Source organism: Cebus imitator, unplaced genomic scaffold (genome assembly GCF_001604975.1).
Source record: "Cebus imitator isolate Cc_AM_T3 unplaced genomic scaffold, Cebus_imitator-1.0 Scaffold24, whole genome shotgun sequence".
NCBI lineage: Eukaryota > Metazoa > Chordata > Mammalia > Primates > Cebidae > Cebus > Cebus imitator.
In genome coordinates, this window is record NW_016107339.1 from 9,720,528 (window position 1) to 9,740,881 (window position 20,354).

General features: G+C 41.4%; 1 protein-coding gene across 3 annotated transcripts in view; it reads left to right on the forward strand.

Annotated features, from left to right (window-relative positions):
* Positions 1 to 20,354, forward strand: part of STK38 (serine/threonine kinase 38) — a 51,742-nt gene that overhangs the window by 15,802 nt on the left and 15,586 nt on the right. For all 3 annotated transcript variants that reach the window (XM_017522597.2, XM_017522598.2, XM_037736245.1), the window contains 5 exons: positions 6,726 to 6,777; positions 7,948 to 8,070; positions 10,825 to 10,908; positions 15,206 to 15,329; positions 17,985 to 18,139. In XM_017522597.2, the coding sequence (XP_017378086.1) occupies positions 6,726 to 6,777; positions 7,948 to 8,070; positions 10,825 to 10,908; positions 15,206 to 15,329; positions 17,985 to 18,139 (538 nt within the window). The remainder of the gene's footprint in view (positions 1 to 6,725; positions 6,778 to 7,947; positions 8,071 to 10,824; positions 10,909 to 15,205; positions 15,330 to 17,984; positions 18,140 to 20,354) is intronic.

Consider the following 20,354-nt stretch of genomic DNA (forward strand, 5'->3'; position numbering starts at 1 on the left):
TATCCTCTTTTTTTTTTTTTTTTTTTTTTTTTTTTTTTGTTTTTTTTTGGAGAGCGATTGTCACTGTGTCACCCAGGCTGGAGGGCAGTGGCATGATCTTGGCTCACTATAGTCTCTTGGGTTCAAGCGATTCTCCTGCGCCTCAGCCTGCCTGGTAGCTGGAATTACAGGCATGCACCATCACACCTGGCTAATTTTGTATTTTTAGTAGACAGGGTTTCTCCCTGTTGGTCAGTCTGGTCTTGAACTTCGCACCACCAAGCCCAGCTAATTTTTGTATTTTCATTTTGTTTTTGTTTCTGAGATGGAGTTTTGCTCTTTTGCCTAGGCTAGAGTGCAATGGCATGATCTCGGCTCACTGCAATCTCCGTCTCCTGGGTTCAAGTGATTCTCCTGCCTCAGCCCCCCGGTAGCTGGGATTATAGACATGCACCACCATGCCCGGCTAATTTTTGTATTTTAGTAGAAACGAGGCTTCACCATGTTGGCCAGGCTGGTCGTGAACTCCTGATCTCAGCTGATTCGCCCACCTTGGCCTCGCAAGTGCTGGAATTACAGGCATGAGCCACCATGCTTGGCCTAATTTTTGTAGTTTTAGTGGAGATGGGGTTTCGGCAGGTTGGCCAGGCTGGTCTTGAGTTCCTGGCCTGAAGTGATCTGCCTGCCTCAGCCTCCCAAAGTGCTGTGATTACAGGTATGAGCCACTGTGCCCAGCCAGTACCCTCTTTTTTTGTATGAGCTGCTAGTTGGTTTTGGATTTACTGATACAGTTCAATAAGACTTATACGTTTTATTCTTCCTAGAAAATTTTTAAAAAAGTGATTGACAGGAGTTACTTCAGAAGTGAGAAACAAGGTTTTTGTTTGTTTTTCTTTTTTATTTTTTTCTAATCTTACTTTGTCTTTTTTTCTTTTTTTTCTAATCTTATGACAGATTATGTTTGCTTGTTTTTAATGGACAAGGTTTCACTGTGTCACCCAGGCTGGAGTGCAGTGATGCAATCATGGCTCACTGCAGCCTCAAACTCCTTGGCTCAAGCCAGCCTCAGCCTCCTAGAGTGTTGGTATTACAGGCATGAGCCACCATTGCCTGGCCTGGGTTTTCAAGCTTTTTGATGTTCTAGAGGGTCACATTGCAGGACCTTGATAAGTAAACAGTTTTAATGATAGGAAACAATTGATAATAAAGAGATAATATATAATAAGGGTTTGAAATAAGTATTGGGCTAGTTAATTTTGAGACCAAATTGTAATACAAATTTTTATTTTTTTTTTCTTTTGTGCCTTGTCTAGGTGCCTTTAAATATCTGTTATTCCTAGCATTGTTAGGCAACTTTTGGCCTGTTCCAACATACACTAGGTTATAGTTGAAACAAAGGACTTAACTGCAGGGGGATATGTGTCCAAAGCCCAGAGACAGAAGAAAGAATAAAATTCATCTGGGAATTGTTTCCTGTATAAACATAAAATATGAGAACTTTGAGCAGTTTCATAGAAACACTATAGCAGCTTCTACAGATTTTTTATTTTGGGGGGGGATGGACTCTTGCTCTGTAGCTCAGGCTAGAATGCAGTGGCACGATCTTGGCTCACTGCAACCTCCGCCTCCCAGGTCCTGGTTCAAGCAATTCTACCTCAGCTTCCCATGTAGCTGGGATTACAGGCATGAGCCACCATGCCCAACTGACTTGTATTTTTTAGTAGAGATGGGGTATCACCATGTTGGCCAGTCTGGCCTTGAACTCCTGACCTCATGATCCACCCGCCTTGGCCTCCCAAAGTGCTGGAATTACAGGCGTGAGCCACCGTACCCAGCCCTATAGATTGGTTTAAAAATAATTAGGCAGGACGTGGTGGCTCATGCCTATAATCCCAGCACTTTGGGAGGCTGAGGTGCGCGGATCACAAGGTCAAGTGATCGAGACCATCCTGGCCAACATAGTGAAACCCCGTCTCTACTAAAATAAAAAAATTAGCTGGGCATGGTGGTGCGTGCCTGTAGTCCTAGCTACTTGGGAGGCTGAGGCAGGAGAATTGCTTGAACCCAGGAGGTGGAGGTTGCCATGAGCCGAGATCACACCACTGTACTCCAGCCTGGTGCCTAGCAACAGAGCAAGACTCTGTCTCAAAAAAAAAAAAATAATAATAATTAAACCCCCTGAATCTAATGTCTATCACATGGTGCTGCAGAATGCCACCTAATGGTCTCCTATTAATATCACTGTTCAGTCACAAGTGCTCAATAGGGCAAGTGCATCTGCCCTATTCCTTCAGTCTGTGTTTTGTCTTCAGTGGCAACCTTGGTTGTAAACTTCTCTAGGAGCAGCAGCTCTCCTTGTATTCTCTCTGTATATGATCCTAGGTACCTAGTAGGTATTGACAGTTGTCTGCTTATTCATTAAAAAATAATGGCTTAGATAATTCATAGGCAGTTTGAAATCAAATCTAAGGAAACAGGCATTTCCTTGTACAAAATATTTTCAGTTTCTTTTCTTCATGATTACCATTTAGGTGGATTAATTAAAACTGTAAACAGCTAATTTAATAGATAATAAAGGCAAGCTTTTTTTCTCCTCAAATCAAATAAATACTTTCATACATTTTACTGAGAACCTCTGTGTTCTGCAGCTCCTCTTAGATTTTCTCATCTATGTTTTCTTAACTGTAGAAATTCCCCATTTGGTCTTACCTAATACTGAGTAGAGATATGTGATTATTATTAGTGATTCAGTATCAGTTTTATTTAGGCCCCAAGAATGAGCAAGTTCAGACCTCCAAATGGTCTTCACTGACGAGATATCAGTCAAACCAGAGTGTATAATTGAAGTAATTTGTTGAGACCTTAAAGAAACTGTGTAGTGTTAATTTTAGGGTATTTCTGGCTGGCTGCAGTGGCTCACACCTATAATCACAGCACATTGGGAGGCCAAGGTGGGTGGATCACTTGAGATCAGGGGTTCGAGACCAGCCTGTGCAACATGGTGAAACCCTGTCTCTACTAAAAATATACAAATTAGCCAGAAATGGTGGTACATGCCTGTAATCCCAGCTACTTGGGAAGTTGAGGCACAAGAATCACCTGAAGGTTGCAGTGAGCCAAGATCATGCTTTGTACACTCCACTCCAGCCTGAATGATAGAGCCAGACTCTTGTCTCAAAAAAATCCCCCCCAAAAAACGAAAAAAAGTTGGGTGCAGTGGCACATGCTTATAATCCCTGTACTTTGGGATGCCAAGGCAGGCGGATCAGTTGAGGTCAGGAGTTCGAGACCACACTGGCCAACATGGTGAAACCCCATCTTTATTAAAAATACAAAAATTAGCTAGGTGTGGTGGCGGGTGCCTATAATCTCAGCCACTCAGGAGGCTGAGGCAGGAAAATTGCTTGAACCCAGGAGTCAGAGGTTGCAGTGAGCCAAGATCCTGCCACTGCATTCCAGCCTGGGTGACAGAGCAAGACTGTCTAAAAAAAAATTTTTTTAAAGAAACTGTGATTATATCTCCATGATTAAAATTCAAAAAATGCCGAAGAAATACACTTTTTAAATTTTTTTTTTCTTTTTTTAAGAGACAGGGTCTCACTATGTTGCCCAGGCTGGAGTGCAGTGGCTATTCACAGGTGCGATCCCACAACTGATCAGCACGGAAGTTTTGACCTGCTCCATTTCCAACCTGGGCCGGTTCACCCCTCCTTAGGTAACCTGGTGGTCCCCGGCTCCCAGGAGATCACCATAATGATGCATAACTTAGTGCGGACACCCAATTGGCATAGCTCACTACAGCCCAGAACGCCTGGGCTCATGCAGTCCTCCCACCTCAGCCTCCCAAGTAGCTGGGACTACACAGGCACTTGGCACCATACCTGGCTTTTTATTTTTTTTGAGACAAGAGTCTTGCTCTCTCACCCAGGCTGGAATGCAATAGCACAATCTCAGCTCCACGGTCTTTGTGGACCTGGTCCTAATAAATCATGATCATGGATAGGCTTTTTTCTGGATACTTTCTCTAATGAAATAACCTAATTGTGTTCAAGGAGTTAACTTTACTCTCAGGTAGGTGTAAAGCTGCAAGCAATTTAATTACACTTCAGTATAGCTGTGGAAAACCTCTTAGTTTGTTTTTAGATTTAAAATATAATCAGAAGGAGCCAGTTTTGTGACACTGTGAATAGTGCATTAGACTTGTAGCCCATTCTGATGTAGTCATTCAAAAACGTATAGTGAGGAGGTATGGTGGTGTTAAGTACTCAGGGTGTAAAAAGAGCTGAGTACAGTTGTGTTCTTAGAGCTTTTGCTTAGCGTGTTATGCTCTGACTTATTCTGTTTGCTTCAACTAACACACACAGATGCACATGCATCCCAAAATATTCTGGGAACTAGGAGAACTGTTCGAGTTCCTCTCTCTCTGTTTCCCGTCTTGGTTAGTGGCATCATATCCCTCTAGACAGAAAATTCTAAGACTTTTCCCTTGACTTGTATTGTCAGTTGGTCATCTTTGCAATATCTCTATTCACTTCATTCTAGTTTTCTGCCCTGGCTCTAGATCTTTTTCTTTTGAGACCGAGTCTTGCTCTATCGCCAGGCTGGAGTGCAGTGGTGCAATCTCGGCTCACTGCAACCGCCGCCTCCTGGGTTCAAGCGATTCTTCCGCCTCAGCCTCCTGAGTAGCTGGGACCACAGGCACGTGCCACCATGCCCATGCTATTTTTTGTATTTTTAGTAGAGACGGGGTTCCACCATGTTGGCCAGGATGGTCTTGATCTCTTGACCTCGTGATCCGCCCGCCTCGGCCTCACAAAGTGCTAGGATTACAGCTGGCTCTACATCTTTACTGCACATCTGAATCATTACAGTAATTCTCCACTGGCCTCTGATCTTTCTCAGTTGCTTTCTCTGCCAGTCCATCAGATCTTCATTACTGCTGGCTACCATTCTGAAATAGAAATCTTACCATATCACTCCTTTGCACGCAAGCCTCTTTTAGCACTCACTTGTCTACAGAATGAGATCCAGCCTTCTTGGTGTGGCATTTAAAGTGCTGTGTGTATCAGCTACAATGGACTACATGCTATTTCTGCAGCATACTGTACAGTCTTATCCTTTGCTCTGTTTATATCTGTTTATCTAGAATGCTGATGAGTAGTGGAGGAGAGATTCTAGCCCATGTGCTTTCATTTATTGTGCTGAATAAATGAAGGTTTTGTGGAATTGGTTGTAAGGAAGTTTTACTTCCTTCTTTTAGTTTTATGAGACTATAGCTTGAAAACATTATTGCATTCACTTTCTAAAGTTCAGTACTCCAAGAGTTTGATGTCTGAAGTTTTTTAGTTTCACTCCGACACCCAAGCTGTGGTGCAGTGGTGTAATCTTGCCTCACTGCAACCTTGGCCTCCTGGGTTTAAGTGATTCTTGTGCTTTAGCCTCTCGAGTAGCTGGGATTACAGACACTCGCCACTATGCCCAGCTAATTTTTTTTTTTTTTTTGAGACAGGATCTTGCTCTGCTGCCCAGGCTGGAGTGCAGTGGAGCGATCTCTGCTCACTGCAGCCTCTACCTCTTGGGTTCAAGCAATTCTTCTGCCTCAGGCTCCTGAGTGGCTGGGAATACAGGGGCACACCATCATGCCCAGCTAATTTTTGCATTTTTAGTGGAAATAGGGTTTCACCATGTTGGCCAGTCTGGTCTCAAACTCCTTACCTCAAGTGACCCACCCACCTTCGCCTCCAAAAGTGCTGGAGTTACAGGCATGAACTACTGCGCCCAGCCTGATTTTTGTATTTTGAGTAGAGACTGGGTTTCACCATATTGACCAGGCTGGTCTTGGACTCCTGACCTCAAGTGATCCACCTGTCCCAGCCTCCCAAAATGCTGGGATCAGAGGTGTGAGCCATTGCACCCAGCCTGATGTATGAAATTTTGATGATAGTGGTGCCAGTCACCTTTTTTGATCACTTTTTCCCTGAAAATTTCCAAATTCTGCCTTTACCATTGTTTGTTACCCTTTGCTCATGGCAGGGAGGAGGAGGAAGATGCAAAAATAAAGGAAGTAGACTTCAGTCAGAGAGAGAGAAAGAAACACCATGATAGGAGGTTATCAAATACCAGTTGTTTTGTGGTTTGGTAAGGAGAAAATAACTGAAAAAAAAAAATTTAAAAACAACCCTCAAAACCTAGAGAGAACATTTTTTGTAAAAAGATTCTTTGTTGCATTAACATCTTAGACAGTTTCTTTAAAAATGTAGACCTAAGGGTGGGGCATGGTGGCTCACATCGGTAATCCCAGCACTTGGGAAGGTGAGGCTGGAGTTTGAGACCAGCCTGGGCAATACAGTGAGACCTCATTTCTACAAAATATTTGAAAATTAGCCAGGCATGGTGGCATGCACCTGTAGTCCCAGCTACTTGGAAGGCGGAGGTGGGATTGCTTGAGTCTGTGAGGCAGAGATTTCAGTGAACTGAGATTGTGCCAGCCACTGCATTCCAGCCTGGGTGACAGAACAAGAGTCTGTCTCCTTCCCCCCGCCCTCCCCCAAAAAAAATAGACTTAAAAAAGGGTGGAAATCTTTTTACTTGTCTTGGTAACTGTAACTTTTTTTTTGTTTTAATGGGACATTTTGAGATTTACCTGTTTTTGTCATTTTTTAAATGCAGTGACAGCATTAAGCTATTGAATTTTCAGAAAATTATCATTCAGATGTGATTTCATATGTCTTTTGTTTTTGTTTTAGACAAAAGAAGTTAGAAAAGGTGATGGAAGAAGAAGGCCTAAAAGATGAGGAGGTAATTAATATTGGCAGTGTCTTTCTTAAAACCCAGCATGGCAGATTGTATTTTGTCCAGTGAGTTGTTAACCTTGGTACACCTGAGAAGGGTTTTGGCTCAGTAACAGAACTTGAGGGGGTAGTGTGCTTCTGGATTTTGGTGTTCATGCAGAGGGACAAATTAATTATTAAGTACCTAGGAGAGGAAGGATTCTCTAGGTACAGTTATAGTAAACTAGATTTAGAATTCCAAGAGAGAGATGATCAAGTTAAAATTTAAAGAGCAAGTAACAGCATTTTTACTGAAATCGCTAAAAAGCCTCTGTAGGAATAAGGCAAATTTCTGAAATATTAACTTTAAGTTCTGGGATACATATGTTGAATGTGTAGGTTTCTTACATAGGAATATATGTGCTATAGTAGTTTGCTGCACCTATCAACCCATCATCTAGGTTTTAAGCTCCGCATGCATGAGGTATTTATCCTAATGCTCTCTCCCACCCCCTGACAGGCCACAGTGTGTGATGTTCCTGAAATCTTTATTTTTTTATTTTATTTTTTATTTTTTATTTGTCTTTTAATTTACCACTGATCACAGACAACTGAAATCTTTATTAAGGCAAAATATCCATCTCAATCAGCCCTTCCACCCAGTGCCCACAGATATGGTAGGAGAAAATATAGTTAGCAAGGGACTGCACAAGGAACTGAAATGGCAGTGGAAATGCCTTCAAAAATAGAATTGGCTTGCAGAACCCAAGACAGTGGTGAAAAATACCCAATACTTGTAGAAATAACAGAAAGTTAGAGCATACAATGTGTAAAAAAACCCAGAAGGAAAGAGAACACATTTTTCATGTACTGTATATTAAATAGGATAAAGGAAAACGTTGTTGGTTATTTATCCCTCCCTTCACTAAAAATGTTAGTATAGTAGATTGTTGAAGTAGGTTAGTCAGAGTTCCCAGAGGAGGCACCCATCTGTTCAGTGTGGCTTGGATGTTTCATGTAAAGGCCAGGAAAGGGAGAAGTGACCTCTTAAGGATCTGGGGTGCTTTCATGTGTGAAAAGATTATCCCTAGTCCACTGTGGTCCTGTTTCCAGCTGGTTAAGTCACAAACATGACTTGTTACAGAGTTTTAGAATTTCACCTTCTTCCCCTCTCCTTTCTTCCTTATTTAAATATTAGAAAAGACTCAGAAGATCAGCACATGCTCGGAAGGAAACAGAGTTTCTTCGTTTGAAGAGAACAAGGCTTGGATTGGAAGATTTTGAGTCCTTAAAAGTAATAGGCAGAGGAGCATTTGGTGAGGTAAAAACCACAGCTGCTTATCAAGTACAAAAATATTGCAAAACTTCAGTTTCTAGCATACCATGAACTGATGATTGTTGATACAACTGAAATACATGGAATTAGATGGGTCAGGCATACCAGCCCCACATCCTAATTGCTTTGTCTGTTTGCTTTCTCTTTTTCTTCTCTCCATGGTCTCAGATCTCTGTTCTCTATTTTGCCAGAGATGGTGTCAGTGTTTAGGGGGAGAGTTGAAAGGTAGAAGGAAATCAACATTTATTATTTACTCGCTGCTTTTTTCCCATAATCAGGACAGTAACCCATTTTATAGGTGATGAAATTAGGACTCCAATGGTATATATAATATCCTAGTATCACACAGCCATTGAGCAGTCGGACCCAAAGTTGGGCCCAACTTCCTTAATTCAAAGCTCTTGCTTTTCCCAGTACTGTACCGCCTCTCCAGAAGGAAACCAGCAGTGTCTCTCCACCCTTTATTTCTCCCCACCAGTTTGATACAGCTCTAAAAAGATGACTCTAGGAGGTAGAATTTACTGAAAGGAGTTACACAGGTAGTGGTAGAGAGTTAAAGGTATTTGTGACTTTGTCCCCACAATTCTTTTTGGGCACAAGAGCAATCTGTTGGGGAGAGTTTCACAGAGCCCATGAAAGGTCATTCCCATTAATGAAAAATGCCCAAAGTGGATAACCTACTGATGCAATAGTTGCAAGTGTAGAAGGAGCAGTATATTATTTATTTATTTATTTTTTGAGATGGAGTCTCACTCTGTCACCCAAGCTGGAGTGCAATGGCTTCTAGGCTTATTGCAACCTCAGCCCCCCGGGTTCAAGCAATTCTCCTGCCTCAGCCTCCAGAGTAGCTGGGACTATAGGCATGTGCCAACATACCTGGCTAATTTTTGTATTTTTAGTAGAGACGGGGTTTCACCATGTTGCCCATGCTGGTCTCAAACCCCTGACCTTGTGATCTGCCTGCCTCAGCCTCCCAAAGTGCTGGGATTACAGGCTGAGCCACCTCACTTGGCCAGGAGCAGTATGTTATTAAAACCTGGTACCCCGGGGAAATGTGAGTAATATTCAAAGGCATAGGTGATAGATTGATCCCTCAGAATTCTGATTGGCTTCCTGAAAGAGGTAAAGTATACTACCAACTCTGAAAGAGCTTTCTGTTTGGCAAGGAAGGGTTGTGGTACTCAAATAGGAAAAATAGGAAGAAAGGTTCAGGGAAAAGAAAACATACTTATTTTGGGAGAGGAGGGGAGGACATGCAGGAGCTTGCAATGAAATTTTTCTGCCGGGTGCAATGGTTTACTCCTGTAATCCCAGCACTTTGGGAGGCTGAGGCGAGTGGATCACCTGAGGTCAGGATTTTGAGACCAGCCTGGCCAACATGTCAAAACTCTCATCTCTACTAAAAATACAAAAATTAGCCGGGCAAGGTGTCAGGCACCTGTAATCCCGGCTACTCAGGAGGCTGAGGCAGGAGAATTGCTTGAACCCTGGAGGTGGAGGTTGCAATGAACCAAGATTGTGCCATTGTACTCCAGCCTCAGGGACAAGAGTGAGACTTCATCTCAAAAAAAAAGAAATTTTTTTTGGGTGTGTAGACCATTTTCTTTTCTTTCTAAAATTATCTGTTTTCTTTAAAAACTATGGAAACCATAAAAGAGGAAGGAAAACTACATGAAACACAATTTCCCAAAATATACATTTTGAATTTTTTTTCTTTTTTTGAGATATAGAGTCTTGCTCTGTCGCCCAGGCTGGTGTGCAATGGCGTGATCTTGGCTCACTGCAACCTCTGCTTTCTGGCTTCAGGTGATTCTCCTGCCTCCTGAGTAGCTGAGATTACAGGCATGCACCGCCATGCCCAGCTAATTTTTGTATTTTTAGTAGAGATGGGATTTCACCAGGTTGGCCAGGCTGGTCTCAAACTCCTGACCTCAGGTGACCCGCTCACCTTGGCCTCCCAAAGTGCTGGGATTGTAGGTGTGAGCCACTGTGCCTGCCCTGAATTTTTTGTTTTCCTTTCCAGACGTTTTTCTTATGCATGAAGTTTTGCTTTATTATTATTAAGTGACAGAGTTTTGCAGTGTTTCCCAGGCTGAAGTGCAGTGGCTGTTTACAGGCGCAGTCCCCCTGCTGATCAGTATGGGAGTTTTAACCTGCTCCATTTCTGAGCTGGGCCTCTTTACCCTTCCTTAGGCAACCTGATGGGTTGTTGTCGTCCCCCGCCCCACTCCTGGGAGGTCACCATATTATGCTGAACTTGGCTCACACACCTGATCAGCATAATGCACCATAGCTCAGAACTCCTGAGCTCAGGTGATCCTCCTACCTCAATCTCCCAAAAGGCTGGGACTACAGGTATACACCATCATGTCTAGCTACTTTTGTTTTAATTACACATCATTGAAATCATTTACTTAGATTTTCTGAGCTGACTGGATGACATATTCAGGGGTTTAAGGAGTCCTTAAATTTGAAGTTGAAGGTTTTAAATTAGACTGGCTTGTTCAACTAAGGAACCAGAGCTGTTGAGATGTAGAGGTATTTGAGGGTGTTTCCAGCACTGACTTCACTGTGTGTAATTTATTCATTTTGGAACATTGAAAAGCATTTTCTTCTGCTTTGTTATTACTAGTTGCTTAAGTTAAAGTTACAATACTTTTTCAGTTAACTGTTGTGTCCTGAAAGCATTAGCTTGGCAGTGTGAGTTTTTGACTTGGCATTTCTTTTACAACATTTTAGGTACGGCTTGTTCAGAAGAAAGATACGGGGCATGTGTATGCAATGAAAATACTCCGTAAAGCAGATATGCTTGAAAAAGAGCAGGTAAAGCACAGTTGTAGCAGTGCTTTTAACTTACTAATTTTTGTCTCCTAAAACTTTTTGTTTAATTGAAATTATATTTTTATTACAGTTTTCTTTAGCATATAGTATGACTATGTAATATTATCTTTTTCCCCCTATGAAGAAGCAGTTCATATTTAAAATCACAAATAATGCCTATAGGTTATGTGTAATCTTTTAAAAATTGAAAATCTATTTGAAAAGCAGCTGTTACTTGTGTCTTCCAATTGATCACAAAATGTCCTTAATGTGAGAGCCTTTTTTTATTGAGGTCATATGTGATGTGGTAATGTGTTTCTTACCAAGTGCTGAGAAGTAGAAGTTGTGTATATACCTCATAACTAAGGACTAAGAATTAGAATTTGGATTTTACAATCTAAAATGTGTCTTTATATGCTTCATTCTGTTTACCTAAACCAAAGTTGAGTCTTCTAGGTAGCTCATCAGTACCTGAGAAAGACCAGCCTTCCAATTTCTGAATGAATTTGAAAAATATAATGCAAATGGCAGAACAATACAAATTATCCTTTAATAATTAAGGACACTTTCTAAAACCAAAAATTGGTTTGCAAATAGATAAATACCTTATGCAAAATAAATAAGGTTTTAAGTATTGGAAAGTGTATTTTAAAAAGCAAGAATAGACTTTCTGTACATCTAGTTTAATGTAGCTGGTTGCTTAAGAACAGATTGCAGTGGGTGCTGACTACAAATGTCCTGTAAAAGATTTGATGTTACAGGAACATGGAAACCTTGTGACAAGGAGAACTCCCAATTTAGAGCCAAAGACGGAGAATGGAGATTGGCCCCACAACCAATCCTTTCTACCTATTGAGAGGAGATTATAATCACTGGTCTTCCCTGTCTTCATTTAAATGCCATCCCAAAATTTGGAATTTTGATTTTCTCTAAAATTTTCATGTGTTATGAGAAGCTTTAGACTCCTGTGAATTTCAGTTGAGAGTATCAAATACCAGGGCAGTAAATCTTAAGACACTATGCTAACACCAACCCCTTTCAAAATTCACAGTAGCTGTATTTACATATTATCTACAAATTAGTGTGTGGTATGGGTGTGTAGGCACTGAAAGAGTTTCAGTTAATCTTGAGATGGAAAGTATAAAGCTTCTGCATTAGTCAGTATGTTTGCATCTCATGAGTAAGTTATTTTTGCAAGATATATTTCCTTCAGTTTCAACCAAGGCTTAAGACCTCTTTTTATCAAATAATTGGCCGTCAGAGTAAAATTGCAAAACAAAGTACATAGGATTTTCAGAGTTAGTAATTTTATGTATACCAGGTGCCCAGCATGGTTTCTAACGGAGGATGATCCAAACATAATGTGTTAAAAAGCCTTTTCTCAAATATTGTGCCTTCCTCAGTTTCTAAAACTTTTCTCTATGAAAGTAAAGGAACTGTCTATTAGAATTAACATTTTAAATGATGCATTAACTTATGCCTTAAATGGTACATTAACTTAAATTGTTTAGCTCACTTTAGCTGATGGACTCAACTCCCCAGGTTTGATCTCATTATGAGCCAGTTACAGCCTCTGGCCACAGACTCTACCTGGCTCAGCCATCTTAAAGAAGCATGCATTGGGTGTGCTAAGTAAAACATGAAAGTAGACCAGTGCAAATCCATTTTGGAGTAGGGCTGATAAAGTAGAGATACAGAGGTAAAATTGTTTTTTTGTTTGCTTTTACTAAATAATCAGTAGGAATTACAAGCTACCCACTGAGAATTCAGATTATTTTTCTGCTTCACATAGTGGAAATTTTTGCTACCTGAGAAAATTTAAAGGGTAAGACATGGCATCTAGCTAGTTTCTGATGTTTCTTGTCTAGTGCAAAAGGAAAACGTTCAGTTGTGATGCCAGTATACAGTTATTGATGGGACAAAATGCCCGCTTTTATTTCTGCTTTCTTAAGGCACAGGATAGCAACTATTACCCCCACTTTATTAAGTATTTATGGAATAGGGGAAAGATAATAACCTTTTTGTATGAATTGCACCTCTGGTTCTTCCCTCCCTTAATCTATATTCACCCAGCTCCACTTTCAAACTAGGAAGTTTCTAGCTACTGTTTTAGCCTCAGGAGAAAAGGGCAAGGTGTGCTCACAGTAGCTTTCCTTTGAAAAACAGGAAATGTTATGGTCACCATTCTGTCCTCCAAGGTGAGTGACGAGTGGTAATTGTGGTGCCTCCCCTTTTCTCTGGCTCCCTGCAGCAGGTGGGGCTCTTAATGGAAGCAAGGAGAGACAGGCAGATGAAGGCTGCCTACTACTATATTAATGTCTTATAGTGACTGATACCCCTGTGATGGCTGTGGGGCAGCAGGCAACATTACTGTTTCCCAAAAGCTTTGCTTCTGTATTAAGGTCAAATAAAGGCAGATGCTTTACTCGGCTTCATTGTGTTTCATAGCACACTTTCTTTTCACCCTTATTGTCCATTTCTTCCCACCCAGTACCATAAGTACAGATGTAAAGATGTAGGTTTTCTGTACTGTTTTATTTTTTTATTTTTTTATTTTTTTTAAAGACAGGGTTTCACCATGTTGGTCAGGCTGGTCTTGAACTCCTGACCTCAGGTGAGCCGCCTGCCTTGGCCTCCAAAGTGCTTGGATTACAGGCATCAGCCACCCTGCCCCACCGTTGCAGCTTTAAAAAAAATTCCCCGAAGAACAATTTTAGTAGACACTGAAAACTCAAATATGTGAACTCAAATGCCTCTGGGCCCCCAAGAGTTAGGGTAGAAGACTGAAGCAAGTTAGCTGTAAGACTAGGAGAGAGGATGGGATCTGTGTTGAAATGGAAGAGTAATGGAAGAGTGCCTGGTTTCCCTAAAGACATGTCAATAAAACAAGCAAGCATTGTATCAAACATTGTATTAAACCAAACAACAGCCATGGGCTAAATTTGCCAACAGAAGTGCCAGTTCATGAACCTTGATACATGTTTTACTTCAGAACATATTGTAAAAAGTCAAGACCTGTAGTATATGTTAAGACCAAAACCACTATTCAGGGATTGGACTGAGTCTTAATAAATTTAGATCTGAATCAACCCAATTTAGACCTCGTGACACTTAAAAAAGAGGGGAGGGGCCAGGCGTGGTGGCACACACCTGTAATCCCAGCTACTCAGAAGGTTGAGGCGGAGGATCACTTTAGACCAGGAGTTTGAGGCTTTAATGAACTGTGATCACGCCACTGTACTCTGGCCTTGGTGACAGCAAGATCCCCTCTCTCTCTTTAAAAAAGTAGGGGGCCGGGCTCAGTGGCTCATGCCTATAATCCCAGCACTTCGGGAGGCCGAGGAGGGTGGTTCACAGGGTCAAGAGATTGAGACCATTCTGGCCAACATGGTGAAACCCCATCTCTACTAAAAATACAAAAATTCACTGGGTGTGGTGGCATGCACCTGTAGTCCCAGCTACTTGGGAGGCTGAGGCAGGAGAATTGCTTGAACCAGGGAGTTGGAGGTTGCAGTGAGCCAAGATCACACTGCTACACTCCAGCCTGGCAACAGAGCGAGACTCGGTCTCAAAAAAAAAAAAAAAAAAAGTGGGGAGGAGTGGGATTTGCAGTGATGTTTGATTACTGTTCTGCATTTAAAGTAAATAAGGTAAATTTGACAATAAAGCATTATTAACAAAATAATTCCATTTCTTCCAGACTTTCTACAATTTGGCCTCCTTAGCTAGATATTTCAGTAAAAGTATAAACTGGAAATGTCACTAATTTGAATCTATAACTTAGGTGTTCTTATATTTCAATTCAGTAAGGATTGATTGAGCACATATTACGTGCATAGCAGTGAACTAAATGCTATGGTATCATAGCATTCTAGAATTGTCAGTGAGCTCACTGTCATTCTATTGCAGACCTGAGAAAAGACTTGCTAGAGTGTCTCATTTTGGGGACCTATTTTTATTATAAAAGATTATTAGACAAAACTATATGCAAAATAGTAGTAATTTTAACTAATCAGATTCAGTTTATAGCAGTGTTAAAGTTGCTATTTGCATTTAAGACATTCATTTTGCCATTTTTTAAAGCCTTTCATCACTCAAGTTTTCATCACTGAATACCTTCAAGTCAAATGTTGTCAATTTTTAGTTAGTAGGTTTGCCTAAGCAGAAATTAGATCTTTCGTATCATCACAACTAAATACTCAAAACAGTATTTAAACACAGTATTTAAATTGTTTAAGCAAATATGCTATCTAATAAAGCAGAGCAAGCTTTGTCATTAATCAAATGCATATACCTCCAGGTTGGCCACATTCGTGCGGAGCGTGACATTCTAGTGGAGGCAGACAGTTTGTGGGTTGTGAAAATGTTCTATAGTTTTCAGGATAAGCTAAACCTCTACCTAATCATGGAGTTCCTGCCTGGAGGTAATTACTTGACGATGAAAGGTCATTTTTTCTTTTTGTTCTGTGGTTTCTTTCTCTCACATCACAATTAACCCTCCTTTCTACTTTTAATTGTTCTCACAAAGTTGCTTTCGATAGCCTTTTTTAGGTCTATAAAGGAAGTCAGTAAACTGTCTTGTGCTGGGGTGCCTTTCTACAGTCTTAGTCCCATAAAAGTAACCTTTTCATTCATTCAGATGATTTCAGATGGACATTTCTTTGTTTTTTTCTTCTTTTAAAAATATATAGCAGTAAACTAGGGGGCTCTGCCTGCTCTCCTGTCAATTGTGAATTATATATGATTAATAACCCAAGTGACAAAATTGAAGCTATAACATTCTTTGCTCCAACTTTTTGTTTCTTTTTGTATAACATATTAATAAGGAGTGAATTTTTTATTACCTATATTAGTAGCCAGAATCAATTTCTCATTTTTGAAATTTTAAGTTTTGTGTAACTTGTAAGTCAGCATGAGCATCTCCTAGGACAGCTCCAAAGTAAACCTAGAACAGAACATGCTATCTGTTCTGAGGAACACAGTCTGTTTACCAGTGAGCAGATGAACTCTGAGCAAACTCTGGTGGGGAAAAAAAGAGAACTTTTCCCTTTTGGTTCTTAAAATTGTAGCATAATATTTTGATTTTGTGACAACCCTTAGATTTAGGGTCATCAATACTTTTTAGTAAATAAACACATTTAGTTGATCAATGTTAGAAAAGAGTCTGGTAGAATGAGGAGAAACTTTTTAACATTTAGATGTTAGTTCTTAAATAGGAGCAAGAGCCAACTAGGTTACCAGCTCCTAACGTGTCCTGAAGCCTTAACCTGCCCCATCTTCCATAGCTTCACATGTCTCCTGGACCCTGCCCTTTGCGCTTGATGGAGCTGGCCTGCAAAGCCATAGAGCACCTGGCCTGAGCTCTCTGATCATCTGGGCAAACGTGCACAGGTTAGGCCATTGGCTGCTCTCCTGAGCCACAGAACTGAGGCCATATAGCTACCTTAGTGAGGTAGCAGCCCAAGTGCACTGCCTCCATGTCTCTGGTGGGCCTCCAGATTGAATGGCTACTAGGAGTGATCAGGGAATTGTATTTTTTTTTTTTGAGACGGAGTTTCACTCTTATTGCCCAGGCTGGAGTGCAATGGCGTGATCTTGGCTCACTGCAACCTCTGCCTCTCAGTTTCAAGGGATTCTCCTGCCTCAGCTTCCTGAGTAGCTGGGATTACAGGCATGCACCACCATGCCCAGCTAATTTTGTATTTTTCATAGACACCAGGTTTCTCCATGTTGGTCAGGCTGGTCTCGAACTCCTGACCTCAGGTGATCCACCCACCTTGCCTCCCAAAGTGCTCCGATTATAAGTGCAAGCTACAGCACCCAGCCAGGGAATGGTATTTTTTGTCTTTGGACTGAAAAAGAGCACTTTCATAAATGGTTTAATTTTTGCCTGAGGGAAAAATAGCTACTTTTCTCCAGTAATACAAAACATAATGTTCTAAATGAAATGAAATTGAAAAACAGTATGATGCTCTGTTAAAATCAGAGGTTCCTTTCTTTTTTCCTTGTTTTATAACATAAGTGGCTTTATGTGAAGTTTAAACTGAATCTTTGCTGTTTTTCTTAAACTTCTTATACATATTTTTTTTGCTTTTCTAACTTGAGTTAGGATCTGAATCTTTTTCTGCCATTTTATGTTGCTGGTATTAGGCAGAAATGATTAAATTTTGATTTTGCAGAAACTAAAGAGGTTACCTTTTAACTACTAGAATACTGATACTGTGTTTTAAAAGTTACATGAAGGGGGCGGGTGTGGTGGCTCATGCCTATAATCCAATCACTTTGGAGGCCAAGGCGGGTGGATCACCTGAGGTTGGGAGTTCAAGACCAGCCTGACCAACATGGTGAAACCCGTCTTAAAAAAAAAAAAAAAGTACTGGTATACATTTAAATAACTTTAATAACACACTAGAGAAAAAAACACCTTGAGAGGTGTTCATTGTGCTCTTCTAGGAGGCAGTTATTGCACATTCTAGTGTATAGCATTTTCAGTTCATTTTTAGCTTTTGTTGACTAATGCTTTGCTACCCACGTCCCTCCCTTTTATTTGTTTGTGTTCTGTGAAGTTGGAAAGCTTGTTTTCAGCCTCCCCAAGTGTTTACATTTTTATTTGGCATTTCAGCCTCTCTATAACAATGGCAATATAATCTATATGGAAGTGCCATTTAGTTCTAGCTGCAGAAAAGCTTGCAGATACTTGTTCAGGGAAAGTGAAAAGTAAAGTAGCTTTTTACTCTGAGTCCAAAAAATTATCCTAAGCAACTATAGTTGTTTTTTAAAAGCGTGGGAGAAATTTTCTTTTTCTCTCAAAAGTATAATAGAAATCACAGCTTAGTGGTCAACCTTAGCTAGCTTAGGTGTGAAAATTCCATTTCCTCTCATGTTGGCAATGTGGGTCTATCTCTGGCACACAGAAGAGGTCTGTTTAGCTGCCTTATGTTGGCAGATAGGGAAGACAGATCTGAAAATTGGTACTCACTCATATGTTGTTTGTGTGTGTGTGTGTGTGTGTGTGTGTGTGTGTGTCTGTGTGTGTGTGTGTGTGTGTGTGTGGTGGCTTTGTATCTTCTTGTTTCCAGGGGACATGATGACCTTGTTGATGAAAAAAGACACTCTGACAGAAGAAGAGACTCAGTTTTATATAGCAGAAACAGTATTAGCCATAGACTCTATTCACCAACTTGGATTCATCCATAGAGACATCAAACCAGACAACCTTCTTTTGGACAGCAAGGTATGGCGGGTGTTGGCATGAATTATGCACATTTACTGATCTGAGCAGCCTCTGCTTTAACACCGCACCACTGTGATTATCCTAGTGGGGGAGCTGTGACCTCCCTTGTCATGGTTTTCTTTCTTTTTTTTTTTAAACAGGTACGTTTGCTGTCACTTCCTTTCTTTGAAAGGCTTATCATTTTATAATTTGGTTGAACATTTCTCTTAAAAATAAAGGGGATTCTTGAAAATAAGAGCAAAATTGATGTAGAGGGTAATTTTGAAATAAAGCCAAAGATAGTCATCTTCTCTTAGCATGTAATCAACTATACTACTAATACATCATCTATCTAGAGCCCTTCTGTTGGGCAGCCTCATCAGTTAACGAGGAACCCAGCCAAGAAGCAGGAAGTGAGGCAATAATAACAAGAACCTGTAACAAAGTTCAGGTTCCAAATCGTGCTCTCTGCTTAATGAAGAGTCCTGCCCAGCCTCTTAAGTGGCCTGTTTATATTTATCTTTAGATATGCAGAAAAGCTTAGTTGCTTAGTTCCTAAACTTACAGGAAATTAGAAGAGAATCCCTGTGCTGCTATCTGGACCTCTCTGTTCTTACCCATAAAGTGAACATACTGATCTAGGAAACCTCTAAAATCCCTTTCACCTCTAAAATTCTAGAATGCTGTTTTCTGTTAAGCAGATTTGTTGTCTGGACTGAATTTTCTTTTAAGGTAAAAAAAAAGTACACTTATTTTCTAGGGTATTTTTCTTCTTTGCTGTCTTTTGATAACTTGCTGTCGTTGAAGAACCTGAAGGTTTTTTTTCCAGGCTGAAATGCAGTGACACAATTATAGCTCACTGCAACCTAACTCTTGATCCTCCTGCTTCAGCCTCCTGAGTAGTTGGAACTACAGGTGCATGCCATTTTGCCTGGCTAATTTTTCTTTTTTTTTTTTAATTTTTAGTAGAGATGAGGTCTCACTTTTCTGCCCAGGCTGGTCTCAAACTCGCTGGTTTAAGTGATCCTCCTGCCGCAGCCTCCCAAAGTCCTGGGATTACAAGTGTGAGCCACCACCTGCTTTTTTATTCATTATAATGGACAGAAGTGGAGTAGAATAGTGGACACCAAAGGCTAGGGAGTGTAGCAAGAAGGGGAATATGGGAAGAGGTTGGTTAAAAAAAAAGAGGCCGGGCTGGGTGGCTCAATACCTATAATCCCAGCACTTTGGGAGGCTAAGGTGGTAGATCACAAGGTCAGGAGGTTGAGACTAGACTGGCCAATATGGTGAAACCCCATATGTACTGAAAACTCATCTGTCAGTTCCGGTTGGAGTCTGTGGCCCAGAGTGAGAACGTGTGTTGCTTTTACTGGGCCTGCCCATGGACCAGTCAGCACACAGTTTCTCCCTTCTGAAGCCAATAAAAACCCTGGACTTAGCCAGAGTCTGGCAGGTGTCAGACAACCTGCTTCAGAAAGCAGCTGCCTACTTTGAGTCTCCTCTCCACTGAAGGCTACAGACTTGATGGAATGACCTGCCTACGTATGGGAGATACCCATTCTGGGTCTCCTCTGCTCTCAGGGCTGCACACATGTCAGGAAAACCTGCCTGCAGAAAGGAGCAACCCACTTCAGGTCTCCTGAGAGCTGTACTGTCACCTAATAAAGCTCCTCTTCGCCTTGCTCACCCTCTAGTTGTACATATACCTCATTCTTCCTGAATGTGGGACGAGAACTTGGGATCTGCCAAATGGTGGGGCTGAAAGAGCTATAACACGAACAGGCCTGAAATATGTCTCCCCTGCTCACCATGTTACAGGCAGCAAGAAGGATAGAAGAGCTGTGGCCCTTCCGGGAGCCCAGACTTAGGGGCTCCCTGAGCCAGGACTGTGACACGCCCTTTTGGGGCTCTGCAGTTTTTGGCATCTCCACGCTTCCAGATGCCACTGCATTCCCCTTGTCCAGACACAGGTGCCCCCACAGCAGAAGCCGCTTGCGGTGCATCTGATCCAGCCACAGGCTTACACGGAGCCAGCACCTGTGCCGGCGCCTGGAGCTGCCTGCCCTGCCACAGCCACCCGTGTGCCTGGTTGTGTGCAGTGGCTGGACCCTACAGTCACTCACACACCCCTTGCCACTCTGCCTGTCTTACCCTCGGCAGGCGTGGGATCCAGGCAGGTAGCATGAGCCTGCCAGGCTGAGTGAGCAGAATGAGCCCAACAGGCCTAAGCAATACT